Source organism: Sebastes umbrosus, chromosome 2, assembly GCF_015220745.1.
Source record: "Sebastes umbrosus isolate fSebUmb1 chromosome 2, fSebUmb1.pri, whole genome shotgun sequence".
In the NCBI taxonomy this organism is placed as follows: domain Eukaryota; kingdom Metazoa; phylum Chordata; class Actinopteri; order Perciformes; family Sebastidae; genus Sebastes; species Sebastes umbrosus.
In genome coordinates, this window is record NC_051270.1 from 21,685,360 (window position 1) to 21,702,572 (window position 17,213).

At 36.7% G+C, this 17,213-nt stretch overlaps 1 protein-coding gene across 4 annotated transcripts in view; it reads left to right on the forward strand.

The window, feature by feature from the left end:
* Positions 1 to 4,999: 4,999 nt before the first annotated feature.
* The window catches only part of LOC119477745 (protein diaphanous homolog 3-like), a 188,522-nt gene continuing 176,308 nt past the window's right edge, over positions 5,000 to 17,213 (forward strand). For 2 of the 4 annotated variants that reach the window (XM_037751877.1, XM_037751861.1), the window contains exons 1-3: positions 5,000 to 5,482; positions 15,905 to 15,937; positions 16,372 to 16,554. In XM_037751877.1, the coding sequence (XP_037607805.1) occupies positions 5,363 to 5,482; positions 15,905 to 15,937; positions 16,372 to 16,554 (336 nt within the window). In that variant the 5' untranslated portion in view covers positions 5,000 to 5,362. The remainder of the gene's footprint in view (positions 5,483 to 15,904; positions 15,938 to 16,371; positions 16,555 to 17,213) is intronic. The other 2 variants (XM_037751854.1, XM_037751869.1) reach the window with 2 other exon arrangements.

The following is a 17,213-nucleotide window of genomic DNA, read 5'->3' on the forward strand; positions in this document are numbered from 1 at the left end:
GTCTCTTCTGCACTATATTCACTTTTTTGATAGTCCTATATCACAGCTGTTACCCTGCACTATATTCAGTTTTAACAGTTTCCTTCTTCATCTCCTTGTATTTTTATATCTGGTATATTTTTTTGTACTTTGTACTTTGCACTACTAACTTTTTTACTGCCTTTTTACTAACATGTTTTGCACTATGGAACTGTGATGCTGGAAACTTGAATTTCCCTCAGGGTCAATAAAGTTACTATCTATCTATCCATCTATCTATCTATCTATCTATCTATCTATCTATCTATCTACCTATCTATCTATCTGTCTCTCTATCTATATTTAATTTTATATATCCCATTATTTTCTTGGTTTTCACCCCTAGTTGTTGGGATCAATAAGAGACAAGCCAATCACAGTCCAAATTTGGCCACCCAACAAAGTTATTTGGAAAAGAGATTTGAATTCTTCCCTTTTTGGGGTACATACAAAATGTTTATTCAATTAGAAGGTCATTTGTAATTTTCACTAGTGCTGTCTTTGTGCTATGGTGCACTCTAAATCCTGACTGATAATCCTTGAATAAATGATTATTCTGTTATGGGTGTTTCAGAAATCAACCCATTGGATTCCCAAACTAAAATCCCTTTTATCCTAATAAAATAACATGAGTTTATATCCAATAATGAATGCTGAGAAAATCCAGAGCAAACCCCAAAATGCCTGCATAATTTGTTAAACACTTAGCACATGCTTAAAGCTGAAGTAGGCAAGTTGGAGCAAATGTGATTAAAACAAAGTATTTAAATTTATTTTTATAAAACAGTCACTATATCCTGAATATCTGAAAAAAAAAATCATGTTCCTCTGTGTCCTCCCGTGCTCCTAATGGCATCTGCAAGATTTCATGTATCGGAGGAAAACAATCAATCAGAGCTGGAGCCTGCCGTCTCTGAGCAGCTGTCAATCACTCGCAAACTCTGATCAAACAGTCAAACTAGGCAGCACTGATCAAACAATATTCTGTTACTGTAATGCCTATTTCTCACCTCAAATGTTTTCAGAGATATATTTTAGTGTACTGTTTAGCTGTAAAATGAGAAAGATTGTGACCCTGCCGCCATGTTGAGACCAGCTGAGGAAATACCAGCTGGAGAGCAAACTTTCTCATTTTACAGCTCAACAGCTCACAGGGGCCCAATATGACATTATTAATTATTTCTTTAGTCGTGCGAGAAGGCACGTTTTCATGAAGTTGTATGGTGGTTCTGGTGATGAAAACAATACAATATGTCTAATGGTGTTAATAAGAGTCAAGTCAAGTCAATTTCTTTATATATCACAAATCACATATTTGCCTTAAGGGGCTTTACATCTGCATACATTTGCTTTATTTTTATTTTTGGAAAGCATAATCATGCATTAATTTCAGAATGGTCATGCATTTTTAAAGCACTATTGTATAATATTTGTGAGGGACAAATGGCACTTTATAATGTATAAAAGAAAGAAAAATATCCGCCATGGTTTAGTTGTCGGTCAAATAAAACCCAGGATTCCATTTGTGATACAATTGTAATTGTAACCACAGGATGGCAGTATATGCACACTGAAGTGTGCCATTCTCTCCAACAGGTTTTACAAGATTTAAAGAAGTTCCAGCAATAGAAACTGACCAGTCCTGTAATGAAGCTTCACTGCGAGGATGAAATTTCGCTTATTGTGTCAGAGCCTTTAAGTTTCATTCTGATCCTCTTGTCTTATGGCCTAATGATTCATACAAGGCATTCAACATTCTTTCATTGCTTTTATTGCATACTTGAGACTTTGATATAAGGTTGGATTGTGTTGTTACTGGCACAACCACTGAAGTACTGATTATACAAATACATAAAACATCCCTTGTCCAAGTCAATTCTTGTATAGAAAAAAAAAACCTGTATAAAAAAATAAACTTTTGAACTCTGTTGTTCTTTAAGAATTGAGTGATTTCAAGACACAATAGGAAAACATTTCTGATTATCCTCGAGGCTCATTTTAACAACAGGTTTATTTTCATGAATTGTACCTTTTGTATTTGATCATTATGCTATGACAATGTTCTCTTGAAACACACATAACAATAAAACACACTTAATTCAATTATAAAAACATCATTCAAGCTCACTTAGATGGATTTTCTGTATGTGGATGGTTTGTTTAAATAGCAGAGATCAATGTCATTATCAATACAAGAAAATTTGAATTTCTTTTATTTGGCCTGTGTTTTTTTTTTTGTATATCCCTGTGGCAATTCTTTGACCGATTTGGAAGGGTAGATCTCCCATTTTCTGAGAGGATTAGCAAGGCACAATGCCACGAGGCTTGTGTTTGGCTAGAATAGATGAAGAGCGTTAACACACTGCTGGCAGCCATGCAGACAGCCTTTCAGGGACTCAAGGAAGAAAGGTCTATAAAGATAACACGATTTCAAGAGGTTGAATTCAAAGAAAGTCAAATTTGATCTTTATAGCTGAAGGTTTCATTCAATAGTGACATTTGACTTCAAATTTGGCTTTGGAAAGAAAAAAACACAACAACAAACCTTGTGTTTTTAATTTTAAATGTGCATGCCAAATCTGTTTTTAGCCATTCACATACAAGCCATGCGTGTATAAATCTCCATTCATATGTCAGTTTACCTATTGCTGAGAATTTGTCCCAGTCTATTGCGCTTTTGCAGATTGACATGGTAATAGTGGAAGCATAATTATACTGAATCACTGCTCCACTTGTAAAAGATTGATGCTCGTAATATAACAGCTGCAAATTACATGAGCTAAGAGACAGCTGAAATCTGTGACCTGTTTGTTAAGTATATACTAAAGGCGTCTTGTTTTTGCTGGTGGCAAAGTTATGTTCTTTCAAAAAACTGCCAATCAAATTTACAAGCAACTGTTAAAGTTGTAACTGTCGGTGGGCTACACCGGTCTAATTATCATTTGACTCCAGCTTGGAGGTCTTAAGAAGGATTGCCGTGCTCCCAGCTGTCAGGAAGCACAAAAGCAGAGGAAAGGTTAATTCTACTTGTGGGTTTTTTATCCTATTACCATCATCAGGTTTCGTTAACTTTATTGTCTGCAAGAAGAAAGGTCTGAGCATAATATGAATGACAGCATCCACCGTAGAAGAGCTTAGAAAAAGTATCCACCAAGAATAATCACTACTAGCCATACTGGCTTTATATTGAAGAAGTATCTCTGATATGCATGTCTTGGGGGAGCAGATCAGTTTTTGAGAGGAGCACACATAAGAAGGATCTCACAAAGGTTTCTGTTTGTTGCATCACATCACCTCATTGCTGTTTGCATCAGACAAGGTATTTGGGATTTTACTCTAGCTCTAGGCTTACTTTTAAATGACCAAACAAAGATGAACACCAACAGCAAAAGCATCGAAGCATTTTCAGTAGAACATCCTGATTAAAGAAAAAAAAACAAAGAGGTTGCATCAACTTGTGTTCCACCCTGAACATCACATGAAAAGAAGTAAAGGGTTTGTTGTGTCCTGGAAACATGACCAGGTAGGATGGAGGGGGGAAGAACAAAGCATTATCTAAAACATACAGAAAATCACATCTGACAAGTGAGTAATACTAATGCGCACACAGATGTTTTTCTCTTCTATGATCTGTTGTGCAATTTCAGATAGTCATTGCATTTTAAACTCATCAACCATGCATAATAGGCCTGTTATGACTCACATAAGGGAAATGTATGTTTTGTCTTTTTTCCCCATGTAATAATAAAATGAAGTTTCCACAACCAAAAACAATTTGAATAGTTTTTAGGTGTGGGTTGGCCTTCAAAATTCTGCATATTCTACCATTTTGTTGGATGCCTTTGCGTTTTGTTGTAAAACTGGAGACTCCTTAATCACTATATTACTATAACTGCACTTTGAAGTACATGTTGCGTTTGTTTTAGGTATCTTTATTTATTTTATTTATTTATTTGCACATATATAAAACTGCACTAAAATCCAGCCAATGAAAAAAAAAAAAAAAAAGAAATGTGTCAGGAGAGGTCAAGAAGCCACAGGCTTATACAAAGGACGTCTCCTTCAACCCCAGGAGAAAAAAAAACAATAACAAAAAAGGAAGAAAGATCTAAACTAACATAATTTCAAAAATATATGCAAAACAAAACTAAACTAAACTAACCAAAACAGTGGAAAACAATCCAGTGGAAAAAAATCCAATAAAAACAATGAAATACATACAAAAATGGTTGGTAATTTGTTTTCATGAAAATGTGCCCTGTGGGTTCATCTACATCGTTAAATTGTAATGCGGTTACAGCACACAAATGACTGCAGACACACTGTAACCATTTCTACACCTAAGGGAGACCCAACATTCACAAGTGTAAATTTACCAAAAAAAAGCCTAATTTCTTTGTATTTATGAAAGAAATGGAATTATATCTGTCAGCAATTTCTTCCTCACAAAACAAAAAAAGCAATGAAAACAGTGAATATATGCAATATCTTTAAATTTTTTAAGTGAAATTATTGTCATACTCTCGCTTTTTTTATTATTATTTATTAATTTTATTTTTTTATTGTGTGGTTTTCTTTTATTATTATTTTATGTTGGTTTTGTTTCATTTCTGTTGTCCTTTTATGTTTGCCACAGCTCTTTGTTTATGTTTTCTCTATGCTTCTATTGTTTGTATGTAAATGTTTTTAATGTTTTCTGCTGTTACTATGTATACAGTCATTTTTAAATAATAAAAAAAAAAAAAAAATCTAAGGAAGACCCAGGCTACATAAACCATCGTACCTACGGGACACCCAGGTTAATAAAACGAACAACTCCCAATTCAAAGCAGGGTTTGATTGACAGCTCACCGCAGCCAATCAAATGCCTTTTAAACCGTAAACAGAGGGGGCGGTCCATAGCTGTCTGTAACCAATCACGAGTCAGTATCTGTCCCTCAGTGGATGCTATTGGTCGGATTAAACACGCGGCAGTTGACATCCTCATTGCGCGGGTCTGTCAAAAAAAATATCTGCCTCATAAATGTCTCGAGCCAACGCCTCAGCTCCATGTGATAATAATCCAGCTTTCATATTAATGACCGGATAAACGTTGTCAGTGGAGAGAAAACTGGTATGTTTGTATGCAGCAGTTCCTTCTGTTAGAGGAAGCGTTATAACCTTACGTGACAGTCCACAAATTGGATTAGCGCTAAGTAAAGCCACCTTAGTTTAGCAAACTTGGTAGCTAGGTAACGTTAGCTGAACGGTTGCTACGCTACGCATGGACCTCTCTCTTCACCATTTCAGTGTAGTCTATGCTAACATAACGTTACAGTACTAAGTCTTTAGTTAGGTCAACAACATGGATAGTTACAGTCAGAGGTTTGACTCCACTACCGGACGAGACAGTAAATCTCAAAAGAAGAAGGGTTCATCCAACCAGAACTCATGTTACGACGATGGAGACCGCAAACCAAAGTTTGTAAGTATATATCACACTCAGTTGAATAGTTTGAGTTGTATCCAGCTGTGCGTGGTGTTATACCTGTGCAATGTACTTACCTGACCCATTATGTGATGTCCATTTGCAGAGAGAGGATGCCTTTTACAGGATCCTGCACGATGCAATCTTTGAAGTATAGCACACTCAATTGAATGAAGATAGATAGATAGTAACTTTATTAAGAGCCAAAAAGATCAGAAGCAGCAAAAACCAGGAAGAAAGGAAAGCATGGATTTGTGTGATCAAGAATGACATAAATCATCATTAAAAACTTAAATGTATGTAAGCAAACATGCACTCTATAACCTCCTTCAGTCTCTGCCATTTGAATGACTTATGTCTGCATGTCCCAAAAGTTGATTATAGCAAAAATGTATCTCTCTCACATCAAAAGGTATTATTTGGCAAATAAAACATTGGTTGAACCTGGCTGGCACTCCTTACTGTCAATGTTGGTGTATAGACTGTTTGGTGGAACTAACATAAATTAGATAGATAGATAGATAGATAGTAACTTTATTAATAATCCATGCAGCAGGCACCAGCAGCCATCTGTCATGAGGACTTGAATTCCTGCTGGGATCAGTCATGTGTTATTAGAGTGTAGCTGCTTGTATTAATCACACATGTGAGAGAGTATCACTGCACAGTGAATAATAGGCTTGTTCACTTCTGATAGATAGGTAGATAGATAGATAGTAACTTTATTAATCCCGAGGGAAATTCAAGTTTCCAGCATCACAGTTCCATAGTGCAAAACATGTTAGTAAAAAGGCAGTAAAAAAGTTAGTAGTGCAAAGTACAAAGTACAAAAAAATATACCAGATATAAAAATACAAGGAGATGAAGAAAACTGTTAAAACTGAATATAGTGCAGGGTAACAGCTGTGATACAGGACTATTAAAAAAAGTGAATATAGTGCAGAAGAGACTGTAATCTGTCCTGCAGACCGTCCTCCTTTGTCCTTTGTTATACCTGTGCAATGTACATACCTGTGCAATGTACATTCCATTATGTTATGTCCCATTGCAGAGAGAGAGGATTGCCTTTACAGGATCTTGCACAATGCAATCTTTGAATCCTTTACAAAGTTTGTTTTGTAAACAGTGACCTTCGCTGTTGACTTTGTTTTTGCATGTAGGAAATCAAAAGGTTAAAATTAGCACAGGGGTTTAGCCCTTACACTAATCCATGTCCTTCCTACTATTACAATATAAACCAACCAACATTTTGTCTGTCCGGTATGTCTGCTGTATTCTTCTGGGAGATATAAGGGAGGTGTTGCTATTTGGACAACACATCATTATTATCATTAGGGTTCTCAGTTAGGGGTCTCATTTTCAAAACAGACAGGCTTCCCCCTTTCAGACAGGAGACGTGTGTGTGACACAGATCTACTTAATGGACACCCAACCCGCATTTGACCCCATGAGAGTGCTAAGACAAGTTAATTCTTTGTCGCTGCCATTCAGATATTCTAGTCTACAACCGTAGTAAAGATTTGCACAGGAGTGTTTTTTTTTTCAATCCAGCCTGTTACTGTTATTATCCACTCTCCCTGATGAGCTGTTGGCTAACTGTCTGACTTTTACTTTAGTTTGACTGTCAATGTACATTTAACCTGCATCATTGCACTGTGTGTCTGAAAGGAGGTAAAGCCGACATATGCACACTGTGTGTATACAGTGTATGGAAAGTAAAAACTTTGGGTTTTGAACTGTTGGTCAGACAAATTAAGTACAATGAAAGTACAGAGGTGGTGCTTCCTATGACTATGTCTGACCGTGGAAACCTGGCACAAAGTTTGTGTAACATTAAGGGCTGTCCCGAATACCATTTTTTTGGGCTTCGAAGCTTTGATGAGTCATATTCAAAGGTATTCGAAGCTTCGTGGTGCAGCAGGCTGACATGTTTTTCTGTCTGTGTCTCGATCTCCATCTCTCAAATTCAGAATAAATGCACAAAACCTCTTAATAAGAATTTATTTTGAAATAGTATATTAGTAATAAATCACTTTTCTGTGAGTATGCACACTACTAAAGTAGCTACAGTGTTAAAGATGAAAACAACAGATATTGGTTGCAAAATAGATTTTGTTGGGGACGTTTAGGATTAAGCCAGTTGTACAGTATGGCTGATCACTAGGGCTTTCCCAAATACAATTTTTTGGGGTGTCGAAGCTTCGATGAGAAATATTCAAAGATATTCAAAGCTTCGCGGCGCAGCAGGCTGAAATCTCCATCTCCCCCGTTTCACTGCCATTGTCACACTACTGTACACACCTCTACACACAACAAACATCGATATACGTCTGAGAAGAACTAATAATATTTAATGTTGAATATGTATATTGAATAATATTGTTGGATTATTCCTTATTTCATCAGTTATGTGGGGATTTATACCTTATTATTACATACTTATAACTTACAGTATATTTGAAAATAAAACAAAAAACGAAGCATTAAAATACTGATTTGGAGGTCGATTACCATGACAACAGTCGAAGCTTCGAAGCATTTGGGTCAGCCCTACTGATCACACATTGTGAGTCCTTGAGGTCATGTATTGAAAATGGCAATAAGCACAAGCAGTGTTTCACCAATCTCAAGGTCCACTATACTATTTTTTTTATAGAGCTTTCAACAGCAGTGCATGATTTTGATCAGCAGATGGAGTTTGCACAGTTGTCATGGAGATTGGCCATTGACATCAAGTGACCTTATTATGTAACTTAATAACAGGTTGTCTGTTGGGGGTCATCATATTGTCTGTGTCTGTTCAAGGATGGTCTTTTGTGTGGATGGAGGCTATTCACATAGGTTGAAAGACTATCTTCATCCATATGCAGACAAAACTGTAACCATTTACGATACGATAATACGATAATACTTTATTGTCAGACAGGTCTGAAATTTGTTTTGCGTCACAGCAGCTCCATTTGCAACATCACAGAAAGGACAAAGACAAGAAACAAGGATACATACATTTAAACATTACAATCACAGAAGACGATATTAAGGGCCCTTCAATGTACATTTGATCTGGGATTAGGCTCCATATTTAGTTTTAGAATTGACTGGTGTACAAAAGAGTGCTTCAGTCTAACCTTATTAAATCGTGGAACCCTGTATCTCCAATTTGTTGGTAAAAATTGATATTCACTGTTCAAAACATGGTTGGGGTCAGAGACGATGGTGTTAGCCAGCCTTAAGATGTTATTATGATAGGCTGATTCATAAAATTTCTCAAGGGGTTTCTGCACCTAAGGGAGACCCAGGCTACATAAACCATCGTACCTAAGGGAGACCCAGGCTACATAAACCATCGTACCTAAGGGAGACCCAGGCTACATAAACCATCGTACCTACGGGAGACCCAGGCTACTAAAACGAACAATCCCAATACAAAGCAGGGCTGATTGACAGCTCACCGCAGCCAATCAAATACCTTTTCAACCGTAAACAGAGGGGGCTGTCTGTACCAACGACGATTAAATTTCTGTGTCTCCGTGGATGCTATTGGTCGGATTAAACACGCGCAGCTGACATCCTCATTGCGCGGGTCTGTCAAAAAATCTGCCCCATAAATGTATCCAGCCAACGCCTCAGCTACTCGATATACATGTATAATATCCCTTATATCGGAGGTTCTCAACCTTTTGTAATTTGAGGCCCGCTTCTAATTGTTGAAAAAATTTCCGAGGACCACCTTCCTAATTTAATGACAAACTGGGCTATAAATATGTGTTATGCCACTGTCAGGTGTAATGACCCACATACATATTCAGCTTACCCTCACCCATCACTGCCTGCCATTATGAATCCAAAGTATTCAGGGTCATATTTCCTCACCACACGCTTTGGAGCTTTTACTGGTGCAGGGTTGTCTCCAACATCACTTTTATTTTGGAGCATTATTTAGCCTCCTTCCCGACCAGCTAGCATGATATGTCTTTTTAGTTTCATATGATACCAGAATCTTCACTCTAGCTTTAAAACTGAGTGCGCTACAACCTCTGAATTACGGAAAAGAGACCGTCGGATTTTGAAGAGGTTAATCTAACCATTTGGCAGTACCTCCACGGCCCACTAGGTGGCCCTCTGAGGCCAAGTGGTTGAGAATAGCTGCCTTATATGACCACCTCTTATCTTTTGACAATGATGACAATGGAGCTATCTCCATGACAACTGAGCAAACTCATGATGACCATGAAATGTTGTATTTGTACTTGTATGTTGTAATTGTTGTATTCCTGGAAAAAAATCTAGTAGAAAGACCTTGAGTTGAGATTATTTTTTCAAAATTCTAATCTATTGAAAACCAAATTAATGTACGCTAAGGTAGCACACACTCAAGACTGTGTGGCTATTTCAAAATAAAAGCAATACAAGCTGAAAACATACTGAGATTACTTTTCGTGCAGTTGACTCTTGGCAGCACTTTTTTGCTTTTGTCAACAAAAATGAAAAGCAAAGCATCCTTACGAGAGTTGAACTACACATTTTCACTCAGGCTGACAAAAGTATTAGTTGTTGTTCTGGATCTACTTTTACTAGACAAAAACAGTACTCTGAGGCCATGTTGCCTCTCAGAGAGCCTTGAATTTCAAGGTAATAATGCTCTCATTATGGGTTTGCTCTGTCAGAAATACACCACCAAAGAACATCATGCTACTTTTTCTCATACATGTATCTGTGATGGTACAGCTCAGTCTTGACACCTTTGGTCCCCCTCTCTCTCTCATCAGATCGGTCTGTCTAGCAACATTTATAATTTATAACAAATAACTGAAAAACATTGTAAATATTGTTCTCAGTTAAGAGCATTCATTTATTTAGTCATCTCAATAGGTGGCACTGCGATACCACAACATTCACTGTAATTGGTAGCAAGTAGATTTGCCATTAAAGGCCACTTCATGTTCAGTGGTTATTTTCAAGCAGAGCATTATAAAAAATGGAAAAGACAGTTCATGCAAATGTGTTAATGTTCTTTTGAGATGCTGTTTTTTTCCTTCTTAAATACAGGGTAGACAGGATGAGAAGGACTGTTCATTGTCAAAAAATCAGTTGGTTTTCAGTTTAAGTACTGAAAATATTTTATGGTCTCATTAATGTAATATATGTTTAATATATTTTTTCTGTATCACTAATTTTTGGAGAATGTTTTTAGTGTTAATGGGCAATATTACTGACTGTTGGAGCTGAAATAAGTAACTGGGAATGGATTTATCATAATTGAGACACTTCATTTACCTATTCTATTACCTTAAATCTTTTACAGTACCAGTTAAAAAAAATATAAAAATAATTTAGAACACAGTTTATCTCCATATAAGTTTGAAAAGAGATGGGTAAGAAACAAATTACACCAGTTGTGTGAGAAGGATATCTGTCATTTTAGAGCTGCAAGTTGAAATCAAGACTGATTTGATACACAAAAACCTGGCCATTCATTAATTAATTGTATTTTATTATTATTTATTATGGTTGACAATTGTTTTTCCACTAAAAGCTAATTTCTTCTATGACTTTTAATTGTTAAAGGTTTCTTTTCTGAGTGTCTTTTCAGTCAGTGCCTGTGAGATCATGCTGAAATGGTAGAACAGTTACTCAACAGTTAGTCACTGACCGAAAATATCTTTTTAAAAAAGAAACACTAAATCTTGTGTGGAGGAAAAACCTTGTGGCACTGAGTTCTATGTTAGTACAACAGACTTGAACATCACCACATGAGGTCTGTTATACCTGTGAACACACCCACCCATGGAGAAAAAATCCATTTATGTTATTTATAAGGGGATTTCTGTGGGAAATGCTCCTTTAAATCTTGACTGAAAGGCCATAGTTTGTTTTTTAATTTCAGTAATTAAAATGGTGGAGCACTGTTGTTTCATTCATTGGTGAGAGCCCTTCGTATTAGTAGTCAATTTGAAAAAAAAAATATAGAGATAGCAGTGCTGTTGATGAACGCTCCAAACAATTAAGTTTTCAAAATCTGATGTCCATGGATGATGTCTTCGGTTCTTTAATTTTTTCTGTGTTTCCATCTCTTTTCTGTTTTGGACTGCATGTGCAGCGTTTTATAAATTAGCATTTTCTCTACAAGTGGTTGTCTCAGTTAATTGAAAAAGATGTTATCAGAGTTTAATTAAATGAACAGGGTGATAGCGGAAAGCAAAATGAATTCACTGATATTTACAAATGACTCTTGTCAGGCCATCCTACTTTGTCTGTTAAAGCAAAAGATTTGCAACAGTGAAAAACTTAGTAAACACTAAAATATTGCTGGTTAACCAACTGACCCTATAGCTAGCTTCAGGGCAGTTTTTTAATTACCAGGGCCCAATTCCAATCCAGCCCCTACACCCTCCCACTCCGTGGTGCAGTGCACTCTGTTTGTAGTCACACTCACAGCTCAATAAAGCACCCTTTTTTAAGGTGGAGGGTATCAATACAGCAGCCACTTCGGGACAAACTTCCCTCTCTCCGGCAAGGAAATAAATAAATATAAGAATCAGAAATACTTTATTGATCCCCGGGGGGAAATTGAGTTACATTTTGCTCCCGTCCTAGAATATAAATGTAAATATATAAAAATAGAGAAATCATAAGAAAATATAAATAAGAAATATATATATAACAACATTGCAAATAATAATGCTGAAAAATAGGATCTATGCAAATAATATAAATGCATGCATTTATAAAAATGCAAGAATAGTGTTAAATAAGAATATTAGTTTAAATGTACTGTATACATAGTTTGGACAGTTTACAATAGATGTTTGTACCGGTAGTCGCACAGAACTTACATTGGATCGTGTGCCATGACGAACACAAAACGGCGTTGCACGTCGTCAGTAAGGGCATCTGGTTAAGTCTACATCGATGTAGACTTGCTGTTGGAGGGTTTTATAACCCACTCCCACTCCCCGTGAATTGGTTTGGAATGGCACTTAATATGGCGGACCCTCCACACGAACGCGCAAACGGACTGGAAGTGGGTAGGGACAGGGTATAGGGGGTGGTTTGGAATTGGGCACTGGTGTGTTTCATACCTGACGCACTTGGTCAGCTCCTTTACGGCTTACACTGTTTGTAAGCCCTGGAAATGTACAGTTGGAGTGCCAGTGAGGCCTCGCCCTTGGCTGCAGTTTGGTACCAAGAGACATCCTTGAACTGTTATTGCTTCCTCATTTTCAGAACCCAAATACCAATAAGCTCCTGGGTGGGGCTGCAGCTAATGCATATTTTCATAATCGCTTAATCTGCCAATTATTTTCTTGATGAAACTATTAGCTGTTTTAATTAGAAAATGTCAGAAAACAATAGTAAACAGGGCTCATCACAATTTCCTAAAAACCAAGGTGATGTCATCAGATTACTTGTTTTGTTTGAACAACAGTCCCAAACCCAAAGATATTCAGTAAACAATGATATAATTCAGATAAAATCAGCAAATCCTCAAATTAGAGTAAATTTAGAAGGAAAAACCAAAGAATCTTACTGCTTAAAAATGACATGTGAAAAATGAAATGAAAGTAATTTTAATACATCTGTTGGGCATTTTTTAATTTCCGTACCATAAAAGCCTAGATGTGTGCCATCTACTCTGCAGCCATGTGATGTACACTGTCCTGTTGTGGAGCTTCCTTTGCCCTTCGCTCCCACAGCGTTGTGTTATTGCCCTGCAAGCGTTCTGGGAAAGGCACCTGTGGATTCCTTTGTACGATGCTGATTGTTTGGTGCTGTTTAGATGCAACAACAACAAGACTCAATGAGTACCAACTGGACATCCTGACGTTTGTAATATGTTATACATATATAAAAGGCACATGCTGAGTCCTTGGACAGCCGTGCACTAGTGTGCAACAGCTGGCACAAACGGCTGCTTAGGCACTGTTGGGCTGCGTAAAAGAAGTAGCATATGATGAAATTGATGAAAAGAAAAAATAGCTGTCATAATGTCTATTTATTCATTTTATATTTGACATTTTTTGTAGTCCATACCATTAATCCTGCAGGAACAAAACATGTTACTGTTGCATTTTATTTTCCTGTTCAGAACTGAAGAACTAAGCAGAACTGAATATCAAGGACTTGGATAACAATTAGAAGCTAAATTGTTGAGGGATGCTGTTGACAGAGGCTTTCTTGTGCTGTTAGCTTTTTGTTTCCCCCCTAGCTTCAAGTGCAGTTTTGTTATTGTGTTCAGAGAGTTAGTTCACTCTTGAAAGAGATATGCATTTAAATCAATTTAGGTCGGTGTTGAGTTACGCCAAAATCCAATTGTGATCAATGGCCTTTTCCCTCATTGCTGGAGAGCTGAATTATGATGGAAGTTTGTTAAAGTCAGCCTGTCATTTCTGAGTCACAAACCCATTTATCATTGCAGTAATATTCAAATTAATGTTAAAACAAGTGTGCAACAGTGGAAGTGTAGGGGAAGGTGAAAACTTGTGAAATATAATTCCAAAATAGAGAGTTGAGTTTGGTGAATTATTTCACAATGTGTTGTTTCATTTACTGTCTATACTTCACTAGTGTTTTTCATGTATTGGTAATTTACTTCATGATATCTAATTTTTTTAATTGTGACCATTTTCTAATACTAGTGAAGTGCATTTGACCCCTTTTAACATCTTAGCTATGAATGAAATAATTAAGAATAGTCAATGTCTTATTGTTGGTGTTCATCTTAGCTAGTGCTCTTTGAAACATATGCCTACTCTAGTATAGTTTGTCAAGCTGTGGGGATATGATGTCAAAGTTTGACAGCTGTGTCCAATTAGTTGACCAATTGCCAAGCTGATCAGTGGAGAAAAAATAATTCCTGTATTAGGCATGGTGGGTCATTTTAGTAATATGTCAACTTTCAGTCTGTTTCCTTTTTAGTTTTGAGCAAATATGTATAATGTTAATGTCAGAACACTCATTAGGGGGATTGCTCATTGACAGGTTGACACATTTTATTCCAGGCAATTTTCTATTAATTAAACACTGGTGTGTATTGATCTATTTCTCTGAGGTTCTATATGGTCGGCTGTTATGCTTGAAGGAAACCTAACCTTTCTATGTCCGCAATTCATTATGATAACATTTTTTAAATTTAATATTTTCTGTATTGACTTTCCATTCCTTATTAGGAATATTCCTTTGGCATTTTTGACTGTGTTGCACCTGTTCGAAATACAGATGGCAACTTTCCCAAGAATTCTACAGAAAAACAAACAAAAAATCTGCTAGAGCAGAAAAAGCAGCATACAAAAACTTGCTCGGCAGGCACCGAGGTAGCTGCTACGCACAGATAACAACAGGCCAACTGCCAATCTCCGCTCCTACTGCACAAGTAGATCCTTTGTAATTTGCAGTCAGGGTTTACTAGAGAAGCACATTTTAGGCAGCTATTTTTGTTTAAGTGACTAGTGTCGTCAATGTTGATTAACACGTCACTTGGGTTTAGACATTTGCACAAATGTTTAATAAGCTGCTAAACTGCACTGCTGGGTGCCGCAAAAGGATTTTCTTTTTGTAGGGAAAGTTTGGCACCCACCCATCGTGCTTGGTGACTGTTGTACAGACTCCTGGGGAATATGTGGCAGTTTGGGCTTCATTCAGTTGGCATATATTGGGTCCATTAAAACCTGTGGATCTGCATACCTAAACATCATAGCAGGTTCAACTGTACATGGTATGTACATCTAAAGGATCGCTTGTGAAGTTATGCTAATGATGTAGCTACTACAATTCTAAGATATCAGTCCAATAGAGTGCTGCAGGGATGATATATTTTTTGTAGGCCAACCAGGAAGTTAGCATCGCCCTGGGTTCCCTCGACAAAAAGCCAATGAGATTTTTCCATTGTCTTTTTTAAGACACATAAAGGCTTCAAAATTCACAAGTGGGGTATTAATGATGTTATTTATGTCGTGGAACTAAACGTTACAAACTCTTAAGCTTGTGTTAACCACAGACCTTATTTCAGGCATCTAACTAAAACCCATTTAAAAAAAAAAACATTGACGTCCAGACCATTGACGGAATCAAACCTGCATCACTGCGAAAGACTATGCCTACATACAAACTTTTGTCTCTTTTTTATTTTCAAGATGAGTGTACCAACGTAGAGACAAAACAACAACGACATTTCACTGTCCTTATCCATTCAGACTGCGCAGTATCTTTCTCTCCTAATGCTGCAAGAAATGAACGCCATACATTTAATTTGTGAATTCTCTAATGCAGAATATAGAGAACCAAGACTTTTCACTCTTCATAAATAATATCACAATAATTTGCTCTAGGTTGCTGTAGGGTTCAACAATTATTTTTCTAACATTTGATGCAGTACCTTTATGTATCCTGATTATTTTTTTTTCTGTTCCCCACCTGTAGCACTTACCCTTTAGAAACATCACAGACGATGTGGTAAGATTTGATAAATTGGTGTGCTTTCTCTTCTATTGGCTGTCAGTCTCTGCAAAATCTAACATCATTTGACTAAAAGTCACCTAATCTTCTTATTCTGAGTGGCAGTGAAATTGGTCTTCATTGGATTCATTCACATCACAGAGCACAGACTGCTTTTCTCACTTACTAATGTCTCTGTTAACTCTACTTGTTATCTAGATAGTGCTTTGCTTAACATGTGTTGAGCAGATGTTCTGTGTACTGTATGTGCTTCGTTCACACTAATAGCATTGTTTTTCTCACTCATCAATAGACTAACTGTTTTGTCTACTCTGTTCTGAGTTTTAACCATTTAAATATGCTAAACATCTGTCTTGTATTTCAACTCTGCACTGAAAATTCTTTCTGTACTTTTCCCTATTTTAATAGTGTTTTCTCTGTTGTCTGTACAGCTGGACAGATTCGCCAGTATTCGGATTCCGGGTAGTAAAAAGGAGCGACTACCCTTATCAAACTCTAAACACAATACCAGTGACTGGTCCATTTCTTCATCGTCCACCTCGCACCAGTTTGAGGAACTTTCGTCAAAGATCACCTCAGAAAAAGAGATCTTGGCTCTGTTTGAAAAGATGATGGTATGTTGTTTTGTCATTATACAATATCATCAAAGTTTTCTTAGAAAAACAATAGAGTAGCTTGACATGTAAAATGCATGTTTGATGCAAGGGTGACCACAGTGACGGAGAAGATTTTAGAACAGAAAACTGAATAGAACAAGGTGGGCATGTTTTGAATATCTTCTGAATGTTTTGTCACATTTAGATAAAAATAAAATAAATCAATAAAAGCAAAATAAGCAACATAAAATGTTTTGGTGAAATAAAATACATTGCAAATATGACAAAGCTTTCAGCTGAACAATGACTATAATAATAATAGACACTCTTTTACCCTGTTTTTCAGTCAAATGCTCACATGGTCGGTTTGAGGAACAGAGAAAGATTTTACCTCTAAGACATTTTGGGCTTGCTATTTTCTAAATGGACATTCGATGACATCATATTGCTGCTTGACGTGTGACTGCTATAAAGACAATGGGAGACAACTTTAACTTGTTTGTTTTCAATATAGTATGTCCTTCATGGAACCAAAACACTCAACATGAGCCAGCAGATAACTTGTGGAAATTAAATTACTTGAGAATTTTGGGACTGACTACTTTAGAAGTAGAAGAAGTAGAAGTAGTAGTAGTAGAAGTAGAACAGGTAGACACTGATGTAACAACATTAGGGCG